Here is a 26,281-nt window from a genome sequence, read left to right as displayed (position 1 = left end):
ATCAGGAAGGCTGGCTCCATTATTGGCTGCAAACAGAAGACATTTGAAGCGGTCGTGGAGAGGAGGTCACTGAACAAACTGTTATCTATCATGGATAACCCCCTCTCCACCCCACACTGATCCAACAGCAGAGCACTTTCTCCAAGAGGCTCCAACAGCTTCGGTGTCTCACTGACCGCTACAAGAAATCATTCCTACCACAGGCAATACAACTTTTTAAGACTTCGTCACTGAGTGTTAGATAAGACGCATACACATCACAATACTGCACTAAGTGCAACTTGCACAAACATAGGTTATACTTATATCTTTTTAAATACTATTTAAGTAGGTTGTACATTTTTATTTGTATATACATTTGTACATTCTTTCCGTTGTATTTTTTATCTTTATTTTGGAATAGTTGTTGTATTCTACCATATTATTTCTTGTATATTCTGTATGTGTGCTGTGTGTCTTATATTTTGCTGCTGTAGCATTGAAATTTCCATTTGGGATCAATAAAGTCTATATAATCTAATCTAAAACTCAGATCAAAAAGGCCAATGGGTTTCAAGTTACATTTGCTAAAGTGGCCTCTTACCTGCTTTCTCCGGTCAGGGGGTAATATGGGGCCTGGTCCATTGAAGTAGCATTGGAGTAACGTGCTATTGTGCATAATTTCAGACCATAGAAAAGGGGCTGGCAGTCAGTTGAGTCAGTCCGGTCCTCCACCAGGGATGGCACTATTTTTGTTTGACCAGAGGACACTGATAGCAGCTTGTTGCTGTATTTTTAAAAAGAGAGAAAGGAGAAGAGGCAAGAGAGAACAACATGACATAGTGGCAACCACTGAAAGTGTTTTGTTTTATCTGACTATACTGATAGGTGCCACTGACCTAATGCTGAAAAACTGAGTGTTTGACTTAGGGGCAGGGATGGACAGCCTCATCTGGTTTCTGCTCATGGTGATCTTAGCATTGAGGGAACTCTCATGGTACATGTTAGTGTGCATCTCAAGCCCAGCCTCCACATAGTCTGGAATGTGCACACCCATTTGGGTGATAAATTCTAGCCCAACTGAAGGCATGAAGGACAAGTCAGTCTACAAGGAGGATACAACAGAATAGTTGTAAACAGCAATTCACAGGGGACAAACATGTACAAATATTATTTTATTTTACATATAAACTAAGATGAAAAGGAGCTAACTTACCATTGTGTTAGCAGGTGAGTAAGTCAGGCCTCCTTTGGCACCAGGTGCAAACACACCAGCCAGTGAGAACTTTAGAGGAAAGCCAGAGGCAGTGGGTAAAGAGAAGGCATTCTCCATGAAGATGTAGTGGCCAAAGACTTCATTTTCAGTGCTAGATATCAATGCAAAATAGGCCTGTTGGAAAGAAAACAAACAGGTTGTATGATATGTATAAGTTGAGTCAAAAATCTCTTTGGCTAGTGACATCATGGAAATCAACTATCAAATTGTGGCTTTTTGTAAACTGCTACTGTATATAAAATCAGGCCAAGAATAAGTGAAAGGTTGTTCTGGAACACAATCACTCTTACTTCACAAGGCAATGTTACATAAGGCAGTTGAAATGCATCTCTTCACATATTTCTCCTAGATACCACACCATGGGTTCAGAGGTGAAATGACACCTCTCCACCTTTATTCGTAGGTGGGACTTGAACTGGTGACCCTTCGGTTTCCAAGCTAAGTCTCCACGGACTGAGCTTCTTCTGAGTAGGTTAAAAAAATCAATCAGATGTGCTGGAGGAAGACTATCAGACTATAATCAACTAAAGTAGAATGCCTTGTCGATAAACCTGCCACCCTGAGGAAGACTGGTGTGTGTCAATACATGGCCTGTTTTGTGAATGTAAAAATGCATGTGTTTTGTTCTCTTAAAAAAATGATCTTAGGAAACAACACATCTGACCTTGACAGGTAGGACCCTGATGAAAACATTGTAGTATATGGACAGAGTCTCAGACATCTTTTTCATGTCGCTGGTCTTGATGTATCCTATCTCAGCTCCTAGAAGCCGGAGATAGGCAATGGCTTCAGGGGCTGAAGAGAAACGTGCGTCATCCATGAGCTTCTCAACGCTGTTTGTGAGATCTTTCAGAAGATCCTGTGGGACCTGGAGATATTACAGGTGTATGCATTAGTTTCTGGCCATGCATGCACCTTTCATACCAAGTACAGGCAGGGTTGTATTCATGTGGTATGTTGACAAGCACAATATGTATTATGTGTCCAAAAATCATTTCACCTGTCTCTTCATTCTGTCTCTTTCGGGGGCCATTCTATCCAAAACCTCTCTGAACATCTTGGCTTTGTCCCCTGCCCAGTACATGACTTTGGAGATGGAGTCAGGGAAGAAACCATTCTCTCCAAAGAGAGCGTCAATTGTTGGTTCAAATCCTGTTCCCTCAACACCAACCTTGAAGGGGAAGATTTGGAATGTTTAAATATCTTTACGAGGCTAATTGTGTGTTTTTATACAGAATGCTATTGAAAACATACCTCAAATATGTCATAGTTGTAGTCAAAAACCTTTAAAGTGGTCTCCAGCATCACCTCCTTAGGTAAGGTGTCCGTAGCACCAAAGATTATGTTACTTTGCACTGAGCCCAAGGGAGAGTCTATTTTGTAGTTGCTTGACATGCCATCAAATACCTTGTTTGCGGGTGATAGCTGATCTTTCAAGGCCAACTCAATGTACTCTCTGAGTCTTTAGTAAGGAGAATAAAGAATGTTGTAGTAAAATGACAACAGTGCCAACATTTTAGAATTCTGTCCATTTCATTTTCCATGCCCCATAAAGTTTGAACTGATCTAGAAAATGTGCAATAATTATATAACATGAAATAATATATTTAAATTGTGTAAATAGCATTTGGCACAATGTACAACATTGTTTATGATATGCCACTGTTTTTAATACTCCTTTTTATTCTTATTATTGTATTTTTCTGAATGGCCAGTGCATGTACAGTATGTGTGGATGCAGTGTGTGAGCACGTAAGCATGGGTGGAATTTGCACAGCAAATTTCCTTGTGCAATGACAATAAAGGAATTCTATTCTATTCTGTTGTTTTTTTAGCATACAGTCAAATTTTATTTATATAATAAAGATTTATTTCGATAATTATCATAACAGTAGACATTTGCATGTGCTAAGAAGCTATAAATATTATTGCATAGTTATTTAACTAGCTAATATTGCTGATCAATTACTTACTGATGCATTTGTGGCTCGCCGGAGTTGCGGATGTTTCTCAGGTGGGAAACCACAAAGCTTTTGAGCTGCTCGTCCCTCACATTCTCCAAATTGTACAGAATGTCTCTAACCAGGGCTTGATCTGGGTTCTTCATCAGAATCAGGTAGGCTGCTACACGTTTGTCAACAGGGCTCTTAGCATCCTTGTACACCTCCATGAAAATGTTTCTGACCTGTGGTTGACCAAATGTTAAATTACAACGTGAATTTTTGTCAGTTAAATCCCACGACATATGCTGTGGTGACCTTACGATCACAATGTGTTCTTGATGTGTTAGTGTAAAAGTAGTTGTACCTCATCATTAATATCCATCAACCTAAAGGCCTGTATAGCTGCTTTTTGGTTTGATAATGGAATGTTTGTTTTCCTAGCACAACGCAAAATGGAGGAAATCAGACTGGGGCTGACAGCTTGCATAGCTTGACCCATGACACCAACAACCTGGAGATTAGAAAAAATTTTTGGGGGAGTGCACCCATAAAGAGCTAGCTCAATCCACAAATACAGTCAATTAGATGCTTGAATGATTAGTACCCTTAGTACAAGGAAGGACATGTCTTCGGGGTCAGTGGGAAAGTCAGAGTCATTGTCAAAGATTTCTCCTGTGCAGTCATTTAAGAGTGTTTCCATGAACTTTGACACATCTGTGACCACTGGAGTAACTTCTGATTTATAGAACCTGTGCCAGGTGCCAGAGACAGAGAATTTGTTAAAAAGTACAATTTGAGTGAGTGTTTCCCTCTAGTAGCAGTAACATGAAATTTTATGCCCTGCTTTGCTTTATGAAAATTGCACGTCTTTTACATTTCTAAAAATAAATATGTAGTAATATTTAAAAAAGATTTTTTTGTCATAACTATCAGTTTTTTAAAGCATTAAATACTATTTTGCTTACTTCTTGACTGTGTTGGCTAGAGCATACATAATTGCCCTGCTCTGTTTATACTGAGCCATGCTGAGCATATCTCTGACACGTGTGGCATCAGGGTCAGCCTGTAGACTCAGCCCATAGACTAGAGCGTCCGCCTCTGGTGACAACCCATCAAAGCTCCTGATAGTGTGGAGGATGGCGCTGGTACACTCTGTGGTTCCACACTGAAACAGGGCCTGCCAGGTGAGCCAGCCTGACATATCTAACATCTCAGTGACTATCTGGCTTAGGGTCTCGTTCCTTAGGACGCGCAGGCTGGACACCAGCTTATGGAAAAGGCTAGTCCTCTTTTGACCATGGTCTGTGCCTGCCAGAGCCACAAGCTCCTGTAGGGTGCCCAGAACAGCGTCCTTCGTCTGTATTGGAGCTTTATCATCAGGGTCTTCAAAGTAGAGTGGTTTGCTCTGGCTGGGGTTCACATCTGTGTATAAACATTTCACATTCATTTTGGAATTTCCTACTAAGAGAAATGAACTAAAACTATAGATGGCAGTCACAGCAGACATGTTGGAAATGATCACTCACCAAAAGCTTTGTTGCTGATTCTTTTGGAGCTTTGAAAGCTGAGATCCTGGGTCACCACAGATGATATTCCATTGCCCCTGCAAGGCAGATTAGAAGGTGATGCAAAATGCACAACAGTGCACTATATATGCATACATATGCACTCAGATGATGACTTACTCATGGGAAAATGGCAGGTAGATGTGTTTTTCTGTGCACATGGCTGCTGTGATGTGCTTTCCCTTGTTATCAAACTGGTAGTTGCAGTCTTGAGTGCTTGTAATCAGTTTAGACATGGGGCCATGCTGTAAAAAATACATCCACAATGCTTGTGTGTTACAAGACAGGTCACAAGACAGTTTGGACTTTATATAGGCTTCATATTATAAAATCTTTTTGGCAACTTATGCACCAAAATGTCTAGATATATTTTAAACTGACAGAATATGGTAACACTTTCATGAAGCCTGTCTTTATAATGCATTATAAACAGTTATAACATGTTATAATCTGCTTATAACACGCTATAAGTATAGTTACAAGCACTCATAAATCATCATGATGCTTTTTATCTATAATAAACACATTATAAAGCATTTTTATAATGACTTAAAAGGTCAAGTATCATACAAAAAAAATTGCTGGTCACTTTGTGTCTATAATGCATTTTAAACACATTTATGAGTTATTAATCTGTTTATAGTGATGTATAAGTATAGTTATAAGCACTCAGGAATAATAATAATGCTTTATAACTATAATCGTAACACATTATTAAGCATTGTATGACTTATAAGGTCAAGTATAATATTCTATAATTGCTCATCATTCACTGACTACCATTTTCTTTCCAGGATATAGTGTATTATAATTCTCATAATTTTAATATATTAAAATCATTTTATAATGAATAATCACTGCTATAAGGGTAATGTTTTATAATTTGATTATGTTACTCTAAGTGGCCTTGGGTGCTTTAAGTAAACTAAAAATCATATTTTTAAATCCATGCAAGTAGAACACAGAAAACTTTGTAAAATGTATTTATATGTTTAACTGGTCATAACAGAAATTGATTACTCCAATTTGAAACAACTTTTTGGTAAAGAACAACTGAATGATGGACATTTCACTAATTCAGGAATTTTATTATAGTACTTAAAGCACCCAATGACCACTTACAGTAACTTATAATCACATTATACCTTACAGCAGTGCTTATTATGCATTATAAAAGGATTATGATGTATTAAAATGATAATTATAATACACTTTGATGCTGAGAAGAAAATGTAGTCAGGGAAAGATGAGCAATTATGAATATTATGATACTTGACCTTATAAGTCAAAATAAAATGGTTTATAATGTGTTATAATTATTGTTATAAAGCATTATGATTATGTACAAGTGCTTATAACTATACTCATACATTGCTATAAGCAGATTATAAACTCATTATAAATGTGTTTATAATGCATTATAGAAACGAGGTGACCAGCAATTATAGAATATTATACTTGACCTTATAAGTCATTGTAAAATGTAAATGTAAACCACTTCAAGTAAAATGATTGGTAGTTCAGAGGAATTTTCATTTGACTTAGATGCCAAACTCCATCTTAATGTATCAGAAGTGTAATCGTTAAGTTGAGAATCAGAATTAGAAAAGGGTTTATTGCCTAAGTAAGTTACACTTGCAAGGAAATTACTTTGGTGGTTGGTGCATACATAAACAAAGAAACATATTGTACATCAATATGAAAATTAATATGAGTTATTGCCATTACAACAATTACAACATTAGGAACTTGCCTTAGTGAGCTCATATAGCAGGAAAAGAAGAAAAACATTCAACACAGCGTACTTATATCTTAATCTATTAAATTAAAATAGAGAGAAAATACCATAAAAACAAAAGCCAAAAGGTTTATAATTCAAGAGTCAAATTACCAAAACAAACTATGACCTCAAAAAGACTGGACAACGGTGTCCTTTGGAACTACAAACTCTTTGAGCTTCCTCAACAAGAATAATTCTCATTCAATGCGTTTTCTTTATTTTCATGACTATTTACATTGTAGATTCTCACTGAAGGCATCAAAACTATGAATGAACACATATGGAATTATGGGTACCACTGCATATTACGGTTCGGTAATAAGATGGTAATAGTAGGGTAACAGTGAGATAATAAAGAGGTAATATATAGGTAATAACATGTAATTACCAAAGTAATATTACTAATATTACCATGTAATACAATAGAAACAGTCAGTTTTGCATTTTGCGGCACTGATTCATGGAAGTTACACAGAAGCTACCAGAATAATTAAATTCCAAGAAGTTTTATCTAATTTGGAAGGTATTGCGCTGATAGTAGCATATAATACTGTGAAAACATCAACATACATTACCCCATTATTACCATGTTATTACAATATTAATATAACTATATTACCATTACCCAGATATACATATGGTTATTATCAAACCCTTTCCTACTTATTACATTGGTAATTGCATCGGTTGTGTTGTGCAGAAGTCAGGTTGATACACAGCTGACAGCCCTATTGGACAACTGTTAGAATTCATATTATGGCAAGAACCAATCAGCTAAGTAAAGAGAAACGAGTGGCCATCATTACTTTAACAAATGAAGGTCAATCAGTCCGGAAAATTGCAAAAACTTTGAATGTGTCCCCAAGTGCAGTCGCAAAAACCATCAAGCGCTACAACGAAACTGGCTCACATGAGGACCGCCCCAGGAAAGGAAGACCAAGAGTCACCTCTGCTGCTGAGGATAAGTTCATCCGAGTCACCAGCCTCAGAAATCGCAAGTTAACAGCAGCTCAGATTAGAGACCAGATGAATGCCACACAGAGTTCTAGCAGCAGACACATCTCTAGAACAACTGTTAAGAGGAGACCGCGCGAATCAGGCCTTCATGGTCAAATAGCTGCTAGGAAACCACTGCTAAGGAGAGGCAACAAGTAGAAGAGATTTGTTTGGGACAAGAAACACAAGGAATGGACAATAGACCAGTGGAAATCTGTGCTTTGGTCTGATGAGTCCAAATTTGAGATTTTGGTTCCAACCGCCGTGTCTTTGTGCGAAGCAGAAAAGGTGAACGGATGGATTCTACATGCCTGGTTCCCACCGTGAAGCATGGAGGAGGAGGTGTGATGGTGTAGGGGTGCTTTGCTGGTGACACTGTTGGGGATTTATTCAAAATTGAAGGCATACTGAACCAGCATGGCTACCACAGCATCCTGCAGCAACTTGCCATCCCATCCGGTTTGCGTTTAGTTGGACCATCATTTATTTTTCCAACAGGACAATGACCCCAAACACACCTCCAGGCTGTGTAAGGGCTATTTGACCAAGAAGGAGAGTGATGGAGTTCTGCGCCAGATGACCTGGCCTCCACAGTCACTGGACCTGAACCCAATCAAGATGGTTTGGGGTGAGCTGGACCGCAGAGTTAAGGCAAAAGGGCCAACAAGTGCTAAGCATCTCTGGGAACTCCTTCAAGACTGTTGGAAAACCATTTCAGGTAACTACCTCTTGAAGCTCATCAACAGAATGCCAAGAGTGTGCAAAGCAGTAATCAGAGCAAAGGGTGGCTACTTTGAAGAAACTAGAATATAAGACACATTTTTCAGTTATTTCACACTTTTTTGTTAAGTACATAATTCCACATGTGTTCATTCATAGTTTTGATGCCTTCAGTGAGAATCTACAATGTAAATATCATGAAAATAAAGGAAACGCATTGAATGAGAAGGTGTGTCCAAACTTTTGGCCTGTACTGTATATATAAAGTAGGTAGAACACACTCTGTAATTTACAGAGACACAATTCAATTCCCCAAGAGAAAGCATTTAGTGCAATGGAAAAGGCAAGGAAAAACTTCCTTTTAAAAGGCAGAAATGTCAGACAGAACCAGGCTCTTGGTGGGCGGGCATTTGCCTCTTCCGGTTGGGAAACAGAGACACAGATACAGTGTAATCTCTGATGAGCCTACTTTAAAGTGCCCATATTATGAAAAAAACACTTTTTCTGGTATTTGGGGTGTTCTTTTGTGTCTCTGGTGCTTCCACACACATACAAACTTTGAAAAAAATCCATCCATGCTGTTTTGAGTGAGATACGGTTTCTGAATGTGTCCTGCCTTCAGTCTCCTAGTGAGCTGTTCAAAATCGGCTCGGACTGTGACGTCACAATCCGAAATGAGCTGGCTAACCACAACCGTTAGCTCGTAGCGTTAGCATTAGCATGCTAACGCTAATGCTAACACTAGCATGGTACCTCGTTCTCAATAGCAAAGCACTGCTACAACACACACAAGTTCACCATAATCTACAAAAGAACTACTTACATGTGCGCCCTCATTTAGAAGTCTCCCAGCTAATCCTGCCTTGTAACTGACTGAAGTTGAAGAAACAGCCTGTCTTTTACTTCTATGGAGCTAGCTAGCTGACATGATCTACATCTGAGCTACTGAGCATGTGCGAGTGCAATCAAAGATAGTACAGAAGAAGAAGATGAAAAGAGGTCTCACTCTGTAGCTAAAACAGAAACCAGGTGAAAAGAGGATCTACAGCAGGTAGAGAGAGCTGTGCAGTACAACAAAACTATGGTGTTTTTTGAAAATTAAACCATGTAAACCTATTCTGGTACAACCTTAAAATACAATTATGAACCTGAAAATGAGTATAATATGGGCGCTTTAAGATTGTGTAAATATTACTTTCCTATTTAACGCTATAGTGCGTAGTTTCGTCGCCCCCATGAGGGATTCTAAGTAATCACAACAACACTGTCTGTTCATCGACATGACGCAAGCTTTCGGTGATCGCACACCATCCCCACCTTTCCTCCACGCAGTTGCTAACAGGAGGATTAAAAAATGATGAAATGCATTACTTGAGCTTCTGCGTGCGCGAAAGTCACCAGACGACACCATTTTGTAAACATAGCCATACTGAGGAATGCCGAGAGCGTTATGTGGAGCTGATAGGCCTAATTAGCTTTGTATCAACTCATTTGGCAATGGCTTGAATGTAACAGACGTTCATTAATATAAAATAGTTGCACAATATAGCTTTATGGTTGGCAGAGATAATAGTGCCAAGAAATGAAAATAAACTAAACTAAATAAAACCTTTATATTATCAACTGGTTCCCTGGCAATTTCAAGAGGTTGTTCACCACCTTCCCCTCTCCTGAAGTCTATGAACATTTATTGGAGTCAATTGACCTTTGACCTTTAGCAACATAGGAGAAAGCAAAGAGAATTCTCCCTTTAGAGAAGTTCTACAGAAACAATATGACAACTGGCTCAATAAAGTAATATTGTCTTTGTAGAACTTTTCTCAAAGCAATCACTTTTTTTATGAGAATATGTCATATTTTACCAAAGCCTTCATCACACAATACAATAGTATTAAGTAAATTCAAGTCAATTTGTTTGTATAGCCCAATATGACAAATAACAAATTTGCCTCAGGGGGCATAACAATCTGTACAGCATATGACAACCTCTGTCCTTTTCGAACCCTTTGCTTTTGAAAAAGGAAAAACTCCCCAAACAAACTCATTTAACTGGGGAATCCCTCTCCCAGGATGAATAGACGTGCAAAAGATGCGTGTACAGTATAGACCAACATAATATAAAGAGTATATTAAAGACAGTATCCAGTCAGAAGCTGCAGGTACTAATATCTCACCAGTTTTTGCAGCAGGGCCAGGGGGCTGTTGACTAGTTTCCTGCTGTAAAACTGGTCACACTGGGACAGATCTCTGGACAGTGTCACATCTGTGGCGATATCCTTCCTGGCATGGACCAGGTAGTCTGTTAAACATTGACCATGCACTGTGCTCTGAAAAAGAAAAAAACAGATAATGAGGGATTTAGCTCATGAATATTAGCTTTAAAATACAGGAGACAAAGCGTCATGCAAGCGCAAGTGTATTTAAAAAAATAAACTTTCACCTGAATGTGATCTTTATTTTTCCTGCCATTTAATTTTCTTTCATGTTCTTTGTCTGCTCCCTTTACAGTACATATGTACTGTATGCTCAATTGCTGCTTTAGCAACTTACTTTACCCAATGCAATTTATATCAAATATAATGTGTCTTCATCTAAAGCAGCCCGGTCTCATGGCAGTTCATGATATGGTCACGTTATTGAATCTATTGAGTTGTGGACAGGACACGATAATGTCGGGTTTTTTTTGTGGTGATTACGAATTTTAAAGCAATGTATTTCAATGGGAAGCATATTTCGTGATCACAGAACGATGACAGTAGCGAGTTGTATTGACAGTGCGAAAGTCCGTGCAAGGAGGTTGGTCGGGGTGGTGGATGGGTCATACAACACAGGACTTTCACCCTGGAGACCGGAGACCGGAGACCGGGGATCGCGTCCCGCGTGTTGCAGTTCCTTTCCTCGTTATTCTCTTCCAAACCACAACCGTCCCGCTGTTGTCGGCGTGTCCCGCGTGTGACAGTTCCTTTCCACGTTCTTCTTTTTCTAACCATAACCGTCCTATTGTTGTGGCGTTTCTTTTCCCTGTTGTTGTCTGCCCCTGCGCCCGGGGATCGTGTCCCGCGAGTGGCGACCCGTCCTGTTGTTGTGGCCGGCGTGTGGTGTTTCGTTTCCCCGTTGTTGTGTGCCCCTGCGCCTGGGGATGTGCCCGGGGATCGCGTCCCACATGTGGCAGTCCGTCCTGTTCTTGCGGCTGGCGTGTGGCGCCTCATTTCCCCGTTGTTGCATCCCCCAGAGCAGTTTTGAAAAGCGTGACCTGTAGACTACACGTTCAAAATTCATGGCGTGTACACTTAATAAACGTCAAAATTGTGACCTGTAAACGTATCAATAAATCAAAATAACGTGACTATTTAATGACCTGGCATGAGACCGGGTTGTCTAAAGACCCTAATGCCATAATTGTGCATTTTTAGAGTTGTGAGAAGATACCAACCATGAGGCTGTTCTGTTCATCCTCCATGACGGGCACATTGAGTGCTGAAACAATTCCTCTTTTAATGTTAAGGATGTTGACTGGCTCGTCTGTCTCGGGGAAAAGCTGAACACTGGTACCTCCTTCCACAGTGAACCTAAGAAGGTGCCTGTGTAAAGAAAAGTACAGAGCAATTCAGCTAGTTAACTCAGTATAGGCTAACACTATGTCTATACGAGAAGAATGTAAATAGACTGTGTATATAGGGCTTTTCTAGTCTTAACACTACTCAAAGCACTTTAACATAGTACAGGAACCATTCACCATTCGTACACATTCATACTCTGTGGCCGAGGCTGGTTGTGTTATGAGTGAGGTTATTCAGATTTGGGTCTCTTTCTACATTCTGAATGTAGCCTTATATGGTAATTTTGTGTTGTTTTTTCAACCTGGACCCCATTTCCCCATGCATTTGTGTATAATAGACTGATGTGACCAAAAATCTTTGAAATTGTTCTAGTATTGAGAGAGAACAAAGTGATGGGCTGGCACGAACAGAGCTACAATGTAACCTTGTCGCGCAATTGTGCACCTTCGATATTTGCCCACTAAAAGTTATTGTTTTTGCCACTGACAGGCTCAGATTATTAAAAGTGTCTGACAACATTATGGATTTATGGATCTCACAAGGTGACTTCTATTCCAAAGACAGCGGTGTGGTGTGTGGAAAGTGAGTCGGGTAAAAGGCGTAGCGGTAGTTTGTTGTTTTGGAGTAGGCTACAGAAATTATAGGTTTGTGTTGCTATTTAAACAATTTTCAGTGCCATGGCTCAATATTTTAATGATTTTGACAATGTGGATGAGGTTATTATAGCCTAATTGGATGACCGCCTTATTCATTTGAGCCAGAGTATACAGATGGAGAGAGAGAGAGAGAGGATGCAGTTGCAATGTGTTTTGTGCGGCCAATAGGCACATCCATGGTTTCGTGTTATCTTCCAAATGTTCAAAAAAGGAGAAGCACGTGACAGTGTTACAATTAATTAAATCATACCAAAGCATTGTATGGCTCAAGACTATGGCAATATAGTATTCACTAAAAATCACCCAAGCAGAAAGCACAATAGTAATTCTGAAACGTGATTGACTGAAGATACAACAATGCCATCACACAACACAGTTGAGCGCAGGTTGCAAAATATTAGCCACTTAGTCAGCTGCAACTTCACAAACTGCAAAAGCCAACATATACTGCACTTGACAACTAAGTCTCAGACAGGCCTATAGCATAGGGTGACCAAACGTCCTCTTTTGCCCGGACATGTCCACTTTTTACCTACTGTCCGGGGCGTCCGAATATTATGATGATATTTGGGATAATCGTTAGTTACTTAGTGGATGTATGTACAGTACAGGTCCTGTTACACAGGAACAGTGGGGCTATGACATAATAGTATTACAAGATTGTTGTTGACCCAAGGCTTTTTAGAAGTTTGTTTACACAATCGCGGAATGTTTCTTTTGGACACCTTTTTATTTAGTGTGGTTGTCTTATTCTAAAGTACATACATGCATACATGATGCATACATGCACACATGCATACATACAATTACCCCAAACATATGATAATTTAGGTGTGTATTTTTGTCCTTACCGTTAATGTTGAAAGAAGGAAAAAAGGGTTGGAAATGTTGACAATAATTTATATATCTGGGTACATTTCTCACGTTTTTAAGGTTTCCCAAAATCGGAAAGATAAGGAGGCAGTGGGAACTTGCCCTAAGAAGGGACGGTTTTGTTGCCTCTGACCGGACACTGCTCTGCAGTGAGCACTTCAGGAGTGAGGACCTTGACAGAACGTCAATGGCTTAAAGATTGTGTTGTGCCAACCATTTTCAACTTTCCAGCTCATCTTCAAAAGGTATGTGTATCACTGACCAACAATAATTCAAGGTGTATAAGATTGATATATCAATATGTGATTAAATGTCACTTTAGTTTTTGTTACTGCAAGTTATATAATGTGTTGTTTATTACAGCACATTTTAGACACTCAAAACGTCTTTACTTATGTCCTATAGTCTCTAAAAGTAGAACAGGAGCCAGAGCCTTCAGCTACCAAGCTCCTCTCCTGTGGAACCAGCTTCCAGTTGTGGTTCGGGAGGCAGACACCCTCTCCACATTCGAGAGTAGGCTTAAGACGTTCCTCTTTGATAAAGCTTATAGTTAGGATTGGATCAGGTGAGTCCTGAACCATCCCTTAGTTATGCTGCTATAGTCCTAGACTATCGGGGGATTTCCCATGGTGCACTGAGTTCCTCCCTTCCTCTCTCTCTCTCTCTGCACACATTCATGTTCCATTAATGCATGTTACTAACTTCACTTCTTCCCCGTAGTGCTTGTGCTTTCTCGTCTTGCAGGTTCTCATCGATCCTAGTGGAGCCTCCTTCCATGGTCCTGCTTGACTGCCATTGCCAGTACTGTTGTTGCCGTGCACATGTCTGTCTCTCTCTCTCTCTCTCTCTCTCTCTCACCCCAACTGGTCAAGACCACCCACCTAGATCTGTCCTAGGTTTCTGCCTTTTAACAGGCAGTTTTTCCTTGCTTGCTCATGGTGGCACTGTTGGGTCTCTGTAAATAATGTTATAAGGAGTTTGGTCTAGACCTGCTCTATTTGAAAAGTGTCCTGAGATAACTTTTGTTATGAATTGGCGCTAGACAAATAAAACTGAATTGAATTTTTTATCTCTATCCTCCATGTGTATACCTCCACAGTAGTGTAGTTCTCTCTACAGGGTGGGGATTTCAACATGCAGCATTTCTTTATGTATATTTGTAAAGGGAAAACTTTTTTATTGCAAATAAATGTCACTTTTATAATAGTTTAAACTTTTTTTAAATAAACATGTAATAATTAAAATTATTTTATTATATTAGTAATATTCATATTATAAAAGTGTGTGTATGTATGTATATAGACTGAGTTTTAGTAGCCTATATTTTGATTTAACATAAATACCTTGTGCGTGTGTATATTCATTGCACCTATCTGTTCTGTTTAATGTTATTTTCATATTTCCATATGGTTATGGTTATAATTATTTATAAGTATGCAGTGTCATAACTACATCTCTGACGTTTATAGCAAACCAAACCGTTTGAAAATCGGTAGAAAATTGAGCAAGTTATGGTTATTTAAAAAGTACATGCACCATTAAAACACAATGTTACGAGTGAGCGAGCTGACTGTGGCAAGATGGCCGCCAGGTGCATACGTCGACCTCTATTGACCAGCAGCACGGACAAGACATTCATTTATTTTATCTATGCCTCCAACACCCCTACTTCCCGCGTCTATAGAGAGCCAAAGTCACGCCCCTTCCGGTGGACCTTATTGAACCTTAACTCAGAAAAAATATGAACAGTAGTGAACGGCGAGAACCAAATTATTTTTTGATCCCATTTGAATTGAGCCATGGATTAAAAATATGATGTTCGTCAATTTAAAAGACAATTTTTCAACAGAAGAAAGTCTCAGTTAGCCGTACTACATCTACTACACCTACTACACCTACTACATCTACCTCACCTAGCTTGATGCTCGGCTTGCTTGCTAGCTAGCTAGCTTAGCTCTGTTAAACAACACCTGTAACGTTATTTAACTGCTGTGTTTTATCCAGTGAAGTGTTTTCAGCAGATAAGCAAAAGAACAAGCAAGATCCTCTGCTCATTAGAGTAACATTACATCCCCGGTACGATACACACAGACATCTTCAGCGAGACGTCATCCATGAAGTGTGTAGTCTTTCTAATTACGTATTTTCACAGTCTTATACTTCAACAGTACAATAAATAAACTGAGACTTTCTTCGGTTGAAAAATAATGTTTTAAATTGACGAACATCATATTTGTAATCCATGGCTCAATTCAAACGGGATCAAAAAATAATGATTATCTCTCCATTGACTCTCGTTCATATTTTTTCCGAATTAAGGTCCCATGGATCGGAAGTAGAAGGGCGGGACTTCGGCTCTCTCTGGAATGCCCCACAGCAATACATCGGGGCAGAACCTCAGAAGCAGGAAAGCATGGTATGTGAGCCGGACCAGTCTGACTACTCAAGATCCAGCGGCTTCGGCTGCCTGAAGGGATACAACACGAGCTGACACTGAACGCAACTCGGACTCATTCATCTGCAGCGCTGCCCTGGGAACGACCTGCGAGGGCAGAGAGTTCGCCTTCGCCACAGCTGTGAAGCCCGGTGTTTTCTGGCTGGAATTACGAGCGGACCCTCCCACGCCGCAAGGAACTGGAGAGCGATCGTGGAACTTTGATTTGATACCCAGGGCTGCGACTGGAGGACTCACCTGTGGACTAACGGTATTTGGGCCACTGTACAGAGTTTGAGTGGAGGACGCTGTATGTAAGTTTTGAAACCAACTGTTGGAGGGATTTAGGGGGATTTATTAAATTTTTTATGTTTTTGTCACACCTCGCTCAGAGATAAGAGTTCAACCTTTGCTACAGATTTTTTAACCAAACCCGGTAGGGTACTCGAGACACGTATGCATTTCAATTTTGAATATGGCTGAGCTTTCAATCCTTCCAGTTAACATCAGGGGGCTAAACGGGCCGATCAAACGAGCTAAATTCCTGGATTATTTAAGAAGGAAAAACATAGACGTGGCACTTATACAAAAGTCACACTTACGTAAAAGAGATTTAAGTCGTCTACAAAATAAATACTTTAAGGTTGCTGCCTTACCTGGTGACGACACCAAAACCAAGGGCTCCATCGTGCTGCTGTGGCGGAAATCCGCGCTTACCGTAGACAAAAGCAGTAAATATTCTTCAGGCAGCATATCTTGTATGTGCACAATGATAAGGAGTAGGAAAATAGCCTTTGTCTTGGTATATGCACAGGCTACATATGATGAAAGTTTCTTCCCACGCCTAACCAATGAATTGCTCTCTCTCAATGAATATTCACTAATTATAGGGGGAGACATGAATGCAGTACTAGATTTAAACCAGGATAGATCATGGAGGATCTATCCTGGTTTAAATCTGGAGGATGCACAATCTACTAGCAAGGATTACACCTTCTTTTCCACAAGTCACCTCACCCATTCTCGCATTGATTATATTTTGTGCTCCAGTGAGCTTAGCAATACACATTAGCAATAGAACCAGCAATTCTGTCTGATCACAATGCGCTGATAACCTCATTCCGTTGTGATATGTTAGAGAAAGATCTAGGAGATGGCAATTTAACAATTCCCTTCTCCAAAACACAGCTTTTGTTACAGAGTTTAGAGCCAAGCTGGCGGAGTTTATATCAATCAATACTGATTCAGTTTCGGACCCGGCGTACATTTGGCAAGCCACTAAAGGATTTATTAGAGATTTCACATCTTTGCGGTCAATTTGAAGAAAAAGAGAGAGGCAAGGATTGCGGAGTTGGAAGAACGTTGTAAATCGTTAGAACAGTCTCTAAAGACGTGTTTTTCTGACTCTACAAATACTCTTTTAGTCACAAATTGAGCAGAGCTAAATGATTTGCTAAGAAGGAGAGCTGAATTCATAAAGCACAGAGTGAGGCAAAATTACTATTTGTTGCAAACCAAGCAAATTGCTTGCTCTGAAATTAAAACAAAGCGAATCCAGAGCTGCTATCAACAGCATCCGCACAGACAGAGGTATCTCAACGAATCCTAAAGATATCACCGCCACTTTCCAATCCTTTTATTCAAAGTTGTATGAATCCTCCTGCAATCCGGATCCGACACTAAAGTTCCTGAAAGAGCTAAACCTGCCTCTTCTTGACCCAGAGGAGGCAGAACAACTGGGTCAACCTATAACATTAGAGGAACTTAAATCAGCGTTAAAAACAGCGAAGAAAGGGAAAACACGGGGGTTGGACAGAATTCCATCAGAACTTCTGCTACAGTACTTTGACATACAACCTACCAGCTTACAAACTTTAACCTCGGCCATAGAGAGGGGCACCTTTCATCAACAAACCAACACTGCACTAATTTCGGTCATACACAAAAGGGGCAAAGATCCTACGGAGTGCTCAAACTACAGGCCCATCAGCCTCATTGGGACAGATATTAAGCTCTATTCCAAAGTCTTAGCGTGACGCCTAGAATGCTTTATTGAGAAGCTAGTCCACCCCGTCCAATCAGGGTTTATACCAAAGCGTCACGCTGCAGACAATATACGCAGATTATTCCATGTAATAGAAGAAGCCAAAAACCATCCAACAACAGCAGCAGTTTTATCACAAAGGCTTCTGACCACCTAGAGTGGAACTACTTGTGGTAAGTAATGGAGAGGCTTGGTTTGGAAGCCAAATTTATTGACATGTTACGTACTTTATATGCAAATCCCACAGGCATAGTCTCAAACAATGGCCTGCACTCACAGCTATTCCCTGTTGCACAGGGATCGCGACAGGGATGCCCGCTATCTCCCATGCTATTTGCGATCTCTCTTGAACCGTTAGCCCAACAATTGAGCACTTGATAGTTTTAATTGTAAATTAGGTGTGACTGTGGTTGTAAATTTGTATATTTTAATGTTTTGTATTTTACTTGCATGGAATTTTTATTGTGTTAATGATCTGTTAAGGGACTACGGGTGGAAAATAGCACTTGTGCTACAACCTAGCACAATGCATCTCTCCTTGTTCATATACAAGGTTAATGTTAACTTGTGCATTGTCCCTTTTTAAATAAAATTAATCTGAAACTGGAATAAATCTATTAGTGGAAGGCTACAGCCGAAGCACTGCTACTCGGGCACAGAGATATCGGCAGCCCGCGGGGCTCTGCGGCCGGCAAAGTCACTGTTTCTGGGTTAGTGGACAACCAAATGCTGCTGCCCTGACTGAGATCTGCGGGGACTTTGCGCCGGCCGCAGAGCCCCACGTGCTGCCGATATCTCTGTGCCCGAGTAGCAGTGCTTCGGCTGTAGCCTACGGAAGTCCCAATATAGTCCCATGTTAATATCTGCCTAGGAAATTGTCTAGTCTTAATCTGCATTGCTATTTTTATTCGTTGTGAATACGCAGGCCACAACAAGTAATTAGGTTTTGTTTTTGTTGTTGTTGGAGTCACTTTTACTCACGACATGCTAACGGCAACAAAGGATTCCATTCATTACGCTAAGCTAAGCTAGCGGCAGCGCCGCCGGACTAAGACAATGCATGCACTGAGACAAAAATGCATTTGCCCACCTATATAAATATAGAGGAGACGGTGAATAACCCAATTTCAACAAACGGTGGCGTATTCCTTTAATGTAAATGTTAAACAGTGTTGGAGTCAAACTACCTCCATGTTTCTCTCCACGCCCTGTTAAAGAATTCTGTTCTTTTGGAGCCAATTTGGAGCCAATTTTTACTGCACATTTATTTTCCATGTATTATTAAATAATAATGTTATAAACTTTACCCCTTACACCGCTTTCAATTTTAGTTTATGAAAAAGCCCATCATGCCATTTTGAATCAAATGCTTTATTAAAGTCTATAAAACATGCAATTTTTTTTTAATATAATCATGAATTTAACCCTTATATTTGCAACAAATTTTACAATCAACCAAAAAACATTTAATCCAGGTATAGCCAAAATATAAGTCATTTCTAACTTACTTAGTTTGGAGGGCAATTAGAAGTACTGCATATAAACCAGACTAAAATAAATCACAAATAATATTCATATTCATTGAAATGAAAGGAACAGGGTAATTGTGTTGATGTTTTAGACTTCTTCTAACCTTTCTAGATCCAAAGAAGACAGTCAGCCTTTCCTTTAATCTTGCTCTTGGAATGCAACAACAGGCTGAGGCAGGGTGAGGCTGGTTGTTGCTGTGAGCAGCAGCTATGAAGATGTAAAGTGACTGGAACCCTCCCACAGGCAGAATAACTCATAAAGAACTAGGAGTGGGAATCACCAGAGGCCCCTCCATGCAACAATATCAAGATACTTATGTCATGATACGATATTATTGTGACTTTAAACATATTACAATATTCTGCAATTCATTACCTTTCATCCCAAACTTCAAATTGTGTCCACAAAGGAAAACGTTGTCAATACAGTATCTGTTTTCTCTAAAAAGATACATTTCACTGTTTGACAAAAAACTCAGCTGCACCATCTAGTGGACTGAAAAAGCTATTGGTATTATTATTCTAGTACAAAACTTAAAATTCTTATGTCCAATTTATATAAGAAAAGATGGATACTTGGCGTCTGTGTATTGATACAGTATGTCCACGGAAATAATTGCCATACTATTCTGTATAAGCGGTATATGCAACCTAGAATTGGTGTGCATCATCTGAAAGTTTGGAACCTGGGCCCAGTTTTTCAAAAGTAATACAGTGGGATTTTGGATCACGGATTGGATCAAATCATGGAAATGGGTTTTTCAAAAGCAAAAGTGGGATTCCGGACTAAGATCAGACCATGTACTCCGATCTTATATTTGATCTGGATCAAACCTGAACTTTGGGTTTTTCAAAACTTTGAACTTGGTTTGGGATCTATTTGATCCAAAAAAACAGGATTATCCTGATCCCATCAAAAGGGTGGATTCAGTTGTGATTTTTCGAAAACCAAATAAAATCAGAGAGTGTTTTATTTTAAGTGAATGATCACAAAATCAATGTTTACTGATGATATATACATCTCTTCATATTTGAAGCATATGTGAAGCATGTCACATCTAATGAAATATGGTAAACAAAAAAACAAACAAAAAACACAACAAAATAAAGAATGTAAAATGTTTCTGTTTATTACAGTTTTTCGGTTTCTTAAAATCAAAACAAACAATAGCTATTTGTGGCCACCGGTATTTTGCCTACCTTTTGTTCTTTGCTAAGCCAGTAGGCTACACTGTTGGTTTCATTTAAGGCTGGATTTGGTAATCCTGAAATTTGGTATTTGGATCACAGTGATCCAATCCAATGTACCTTTAAAAAACTGGTATAAAAGTAAGATGGATCAGGTGATCCTGGATAGCAAAACATGGGATTTCCAAATCTGTATCAATTTTATCCAGATTAAATTTTTTGAAAAACTGGGCCCTGAAGATTAATTTGAGATGCAGCTCATCACTATTATTATAATCAGAAATTTAAAAATAATTAATGAATTAATTAATTGCTTTTATACAACAGTTCTACAGTTAACACTGTTATGTAATAAATGGTGCTTGTGATATATTCAACAAGACTTTCATATTTATGTGTAATATAATGTGAGAAATGATTGCTTGGCTGCTCCAAGCACAAGTATGTAACAGCACAAAAAGATGTACATCAAAATCCAGCATCGCCAGTGCTTGTTAGGCTCGCATGTACTTCATAAATGTTTTTCACTCATGTCTCCTAGTCTCAGTACTAATGCATGTGATCATGTGAAGAATGTTTTGCACTGACCTTTCCATGGCAGCCTGGAAGGCCTCAGAGCCGGGGGCCTGCCTGTAAACCGGCTGGCCCTGGGGATCCATGACAGACACCTCACTGAGAGCACAGTCCCTGGTGTGCATGACAAATCTGCACATCTGGGGGACTTCGATCTCTACCTAAAGATATGTGCCAGCAATAACAGGGTCAATGGAGAGACAGGGAGGGAGCTTAGATGAGAACATTCTGTTATGAAGTGGCCTGACAAAGTGGGACACATAAATATCATGTACCTGACAGGAGACCTTAGGGCCGTTCTTCAGGTTAGCAGTGCCCACCACACCATTTCTGCTTGCTGTGGTGTACTGGTACACATATTTCTTATAGGTCTTGAATCTGGATGCCACTGCAATAAGATGGTTATATTGACTCTTTAAATATCTGGGGGTGATATTGGACTCTAATTTAACCTTTAAAAGTCATGTAAAAAGGGTGGCAAACAAGCTTAAATTCAATCTACAGAATTTCAAACAAATCAGGCCATTTCTCAGTCTAAGTGCCGCCAGAATGTATCTACACAAAATGATATTCTCACATATTGAGTACTGTTTCACAAATTGGACATTAATTAACATGACAACGCTTAAGCCTATTGAAGTACTCTTCAAGAGAGCCATTCAAATCTTGGATAAAAAAGCGTTATCACTGTAGCATACAGCATAGAATTTTAAAATGTTTAAGTATGCCTGTTTTGTATATAAGGCAATACACCATCGAGCACCACCCCCAGTGAATGACTTCTTTCAAAGAATTGAGAGTGGTGGTAGTACAAGGCCCTCCACCAAAGGGGACTGTGTAATACCTTTTAGGCGCACCACATTTGGACAAACTGTTTTGTCAGTAAAGAGAAATAAATATTGGAATAGCCTACCCCCCACAATAAGGGACCATCCCACATACATCAATTTTAAAACTCATTTAAAAATCTGGCTTTTAGAAAACCAAAGTTGTACTCACTTTTAACTGCCTCACACATTTCATTGTGTGTGACATTTACATGTTCTGTTGTATTTTGTCTGGACTGTTGTTGTTAGTGTTTGTCTTGCCTCTCAAATTATGAGGGTGTTGCATGTTTGTTACTGTTTTTATGTTTTATCTGCCTGGGGACAATAGATGAAAACTAGCTATGGTGCTAACTCTAGCATATATACATTGTGTACTTGTACTGATGTCCATTAATATGCACTGTCCCTATCTAAATAAACAATTAAATAAAATAAAAAAAGTGCTGATGAAATCAATTTAAGCCAACACTGCAGACCTTTGGACACAATAACATCTAAATAATGTTCTGAACAGTGAAAAACTGCTATTGTAGTGAATCATAAACTGCGAAGGAACAAGAGTCCATCAGTTCCTGCTACTATCTCCAGAAAACGGGTCATGTGTTTATTAGTTTAGCACAGCCACCATCGATCTGTTAGCAGGTTTGACTCTCTTAGCACATTGACCCTTCTCTATCTACCCTATGCACATACACACTTTTCAAGGTACACACACTGCCAGCCTCTCAGAGGAACTGACAAAGTCCAGAGTGTTACATCAATTTGGGGCCCTATCTACCTAATATAAGTACAATATAAGTATTTCTTTTAACCAAAATAATACAGAATATAATGAAAACAATTAAATTACATTATCTTCAGAACAGCATTGATTGAATAATAAAAATATCATGTGAATTTAACTGATGTGTAGATAGCAACTCACACAGACACGTTGAACTTTGTTCATTACTGCCATTGCCTTCCTCTGAAAAAAAGTTAAGGGTCATGTTATGTTAACATGATTAGTTAACATAAATTTAAGACATTATTTAATTATAAATAAAAATTCAGGTGGTAAAGTGAACAAAAATGGTCTAATTGTCTTGTAAAAAACAACAGCAAGAGTATATTTTGGGTGTAATGTCACTTTAAATCACCAGCAGTGGCAAGGAAAACACACTGAGCACTAGCATAACTTTAGCACAAGTATTTATTTTGCATCCATTTTGCAACTTACAATAAATGACTGTTGAAGGGTGGCTAATATGTACAGTATACAATATGAACTATTTACAATTCTGTTCTCTTAATGATTGGATGCCACCTTTAAAACACATGGATTTCTGAGTAACAACTTAATCATTATCATCTTGCATATCTGTACACTGCTTTTAAATTAATCTATGTATAGATGGATGGATGGATGGATGGATGGATGGATATTAGTATAATAAAATAAATAGTAAACTGACTTTCGGATTTCCTTTTCTTGAAATTGTTTTTTTAAATGATTTCAATGACAAAAAAATTAATTGAAAAAAAATTATTGATTGATTGATAGTAAACATCATCAGAATATTTGTAATTATCTCAAAGACTTGCCATAGTAGGAAAAGCATATCTCAGGTGTTATTGATGGCTCTGTTCTATTAACTTGCCATAGTAAGCCATGAAAGTGAGCCAGCATGCCAAATTGCAGGACCCTGGAACTATAGACATACCTATATGGCCTATATAGGTGTATTTTACATTTTGATATGGAAAGCACAGGTTCACAAAATAAACAATGGCTGTATTCCAGGGTCCTGGTATTGTTAATTCTGGTTTACGATGACTATGCTTGTTCCAATGACCATTAAAAAAATTAGCGTAATCCAATTATTTTAAATTAAAATGGATTTCTACTTACGGGCCAATGTGTAGCTGCTCAGCAGCAGTAGCAGACACAGCTTGATGTAACCCATCATGGGCTAAAGAAAAGGGTTCCTTCTGTGTTCTTCAGCTCCCTCAGTCTTGACTAATACAGTAACACCTCTACCCAGATCTTTTATAGTCCCCTCTTCATTGTCCCTCCATAAGCTAGCCCTGCTGACTACCACAGGTAGACAGACACAGCAAAGCTTGGGTGGTCGTTTCAAAGTACAAACTCTGACAAGCACCGAAGATTATTCCTAGGTACATACAGTAGCAGTCTAGGTAAGGATTTTCTAGGTGTCTTCAGACAAAAGAGGGGTTCATGTTAGTGTCAATACAGGATTGCACAATAAAATGCAGCTGTAAACAAACAGCCAGACTGTGTACTGTAACGATTAATTTTGTTTCGCTCAATAATTCCTGGACTATTAGAATAACTGTGGTAATAGAGAGACTACCGATGAGTTGAAACATTTAATAAAATCTTTTGACTACTATATCAAATTATATGAGCATCAGTATTGTTCCTTTAGTGACACAAAGAGCACATATACTTTGGGTGATTTTACTCTTGGAAATGTATAAATGCCCCTGTAGGATATCTCTGGGCAGAACACAGAGACTGGTTAGGGGGGCGGCCTTACAATTTCTACAAATTGTCTTGTCTTTTGCATTTTATTATATCTGTAAATTAGGCTTGGACCAGATACCAGATCAAAACTGGCATTTACACTGAAGACAATCAATGCCCTCCTTTAAACCAGAGTAAAGACTGCATTAATAAGGAACTGCTAAGTGGTCCTGTTGATATGACCTAGGCTCCATTACAACAGGCGGTCTGTAGTGGGGGTGTGACCGGCATTTCAATCCCAAATCTCTCAGCCAATCTACGCTGCAGAAATATATGTCATACTTTCAAGATGGGATTAAAAGGAAGAAACGTATCAAACATCACTTTTAGAACAACACTTATGAAGAGGACATTACCAGCCTGAAATGTGTGTCTGAACAAATAAACTCTCCCCTGACTGTGTTTCAAAGTCCCTTCAAAGAAACACATGGGTTTCGAAAATACTATAATGTATTACTTTTCTTGCTGTTTGAATGTGTACATCTGTATTCTTAAATAAATTTATACATTTACTATAATTTATAATCAAATTCTACAAGTTGTGACATGTTAAAATGAATTCAATTTCAATACATTTTATTTTCACATAAAAATCGTAACTCAGCAAGGTACAATTCCAGGGAAATGTATCCCATCAGCTCCTTAAATGATAAATAAGAAAGCAAAATGTGGCAGTCAGATCGGCTCACAGAAAAAGAATCATCCGGTTGTGTGTGTGTGTGTGTGTGTGTGTGTGTATGTGTGTGTGTGTGTGTGTTGGCACTCCCAACACAGTCTCACTCCCTACTCGTCAAATGTATGACGCATGGTCAAGGAACCCTGGTGTCAAATTTCAACGAAAGAGGTGTACCCTTGACGTTATTTTTCGACGAGGGGGTCCGTCAGATAGACATTCATGTTAATCACTCACCGTCGAATATCGATGAAAGAAAAAACACGCCCCCCATTAACTCGAAATCTGTGACAGTTTTATTATTGGTATTTTTAGCCCAATAACCGCTGTTTTAATCAACATTATTCACGAGATATTATCATGGTTTATATGTATTTCTTTTAATGTTATTATTTCGGTCTATTTCGGCCAGGGAAGCTGGGTTGCTTTTTTGTTTATTTATATTTTTTAAACTTTAACGCTACATCTATCAACATTTATTTAGATTAATAAATAAATGACATTTAGCATAAATTAGCAGTTAAGAGCAGTTAGTGTCCAGGTATGTATGTGAGTAGATTATTAATAATTTATGGCAGAACAGTGTTCTCTTCACCCTATTTCCTCCTCCCCCCGAGTGAGGAGTTGTACAGTATGATGGCATGAGGGACAAAGGAGTTCTTGAGTCTGTTGGTCCTACGCTTGGGAAGGAGCAGCCTTCCACTGAACAGGCTCCTCTGGTTGCTGATGACCGTGTGCAGGGGGTGGCTGGCATTGTCAGTAATGTCCAGCAGTTTGTCCAGTGTCCTCTCTGCCACCGTCACCAATGAGTCCAGCTTCATGCCGACCACAGAGCCGGCCCGCCTGATCAGTTTATCCAGTCTGGAGGTGTCCTTCTTGGATATGCTGCCCCCCCAGCACACCACAGTGTAGAAGAGGACGCTGGTAACCACAGACTGGTAAAACATCAACAGCAGTTTGCTGCAGATGTTGAAAGACCACAGTCTCCTCAGGAAATACAACCTGCTTTGTGTCTTTCTGTACAGGTGGTGTGTTGTCCAGTCCAGTTTATTATCCAGCCACAGCCCAAGGTATTTGTAGGATTGCACAGCCTCCACCTCAGCTCCCTTTAGCTGGATTAGTCTTGGTCTGGACCTCC

General features: G+C 39.2%; 1 protein-coding gene across 7 annotated transcripts in view; it reads right to left on the bottom strand.

Moving 5' to 3' along the window:
* Positions 1 to 25,463, bottom strand: part of apoba (apolipoprotein Ba) — an 86,940-nt gene extending 61,477 nt beyond the window's left edge. For 3 of the 7 annotated variants that reach the window (XR_005637303.1, XM_039785570.1, XM_039785571.1), the window contains exons 1-18: positions 23,835 to 25,463; positions 22,869 to 22,910; positions 21,392 to 21,504; positions 21,132 to 21,277; positions 11,693 to 11,840; positions 10,434 to 10,586; positions 4,884 to 5,008; positions 4,725 to 4,801; positions 4,164 to 4,620; positions 3,803 to 3,947; positions 3,563 to 3,709; positions 3,229 to 3,440; positions 2,510 to 2,717; positions 2,256 to 2,426; positions 1,920 to 2,123; positions 1,196 to 1,369; positions 879 to 1,084; positions 584 to 766 (exon numbers count right to left, since the gene is read on the bottom strand). Coding sequence is in view for 6 of the 7 variants with exons in the window: in XM_039785570.1 (XP_039641504.1) it covers positions 584 to 766; positions 879 to 1,084; positions 1,196 to 1,369; positions 1,920 to 2,123; positions 2,256 to 2,426; positions 2,510 to 2,717; positions 3,229 to 3,440; positions 3,563 to 3,709; positions 3,803 to 3,947; positions 4,164 to 4,620; positions 4,725 to 4,801; positions 4,884 to 5,008; positions 10,434 to 10,586; positions 11,693 to 11,840; positions 21,132 to 21,277; positions 21,392 to 21,504; positions 22,869 to 22,910; positions 23,835 to 23,892 (2,969 nt within the window). In the remaining variant the exon portion in view is untranslated. The other 4 variants (XM_039785565.1, XM_039785569.1, XM_039785566.1 and 1 more) reach the window with 4 other exon arrangements.
* Between the last annotated feature and the right edge of the window lie 818 nt (positions 25,464 to 26,281).

Source organism: Perca fluviatilis, chromosome 20 (genome assembly GCF_010015445.1).
Source record: "Perca fluviatilis chromosome 20, GENO_Pfluv_1.0, whole genome shotgun sequence".
Taxonomy (NCBI): Eukaryota; Metazoa; Chordata; class Actinopteri; order Perciformes; family Percidae; genus Perca; species Perca fluviatilis.
Note: the sequence above shows the minus strand (reverse complement) of the source record. Positions and strands in the feature narration are given on the sequence as shown.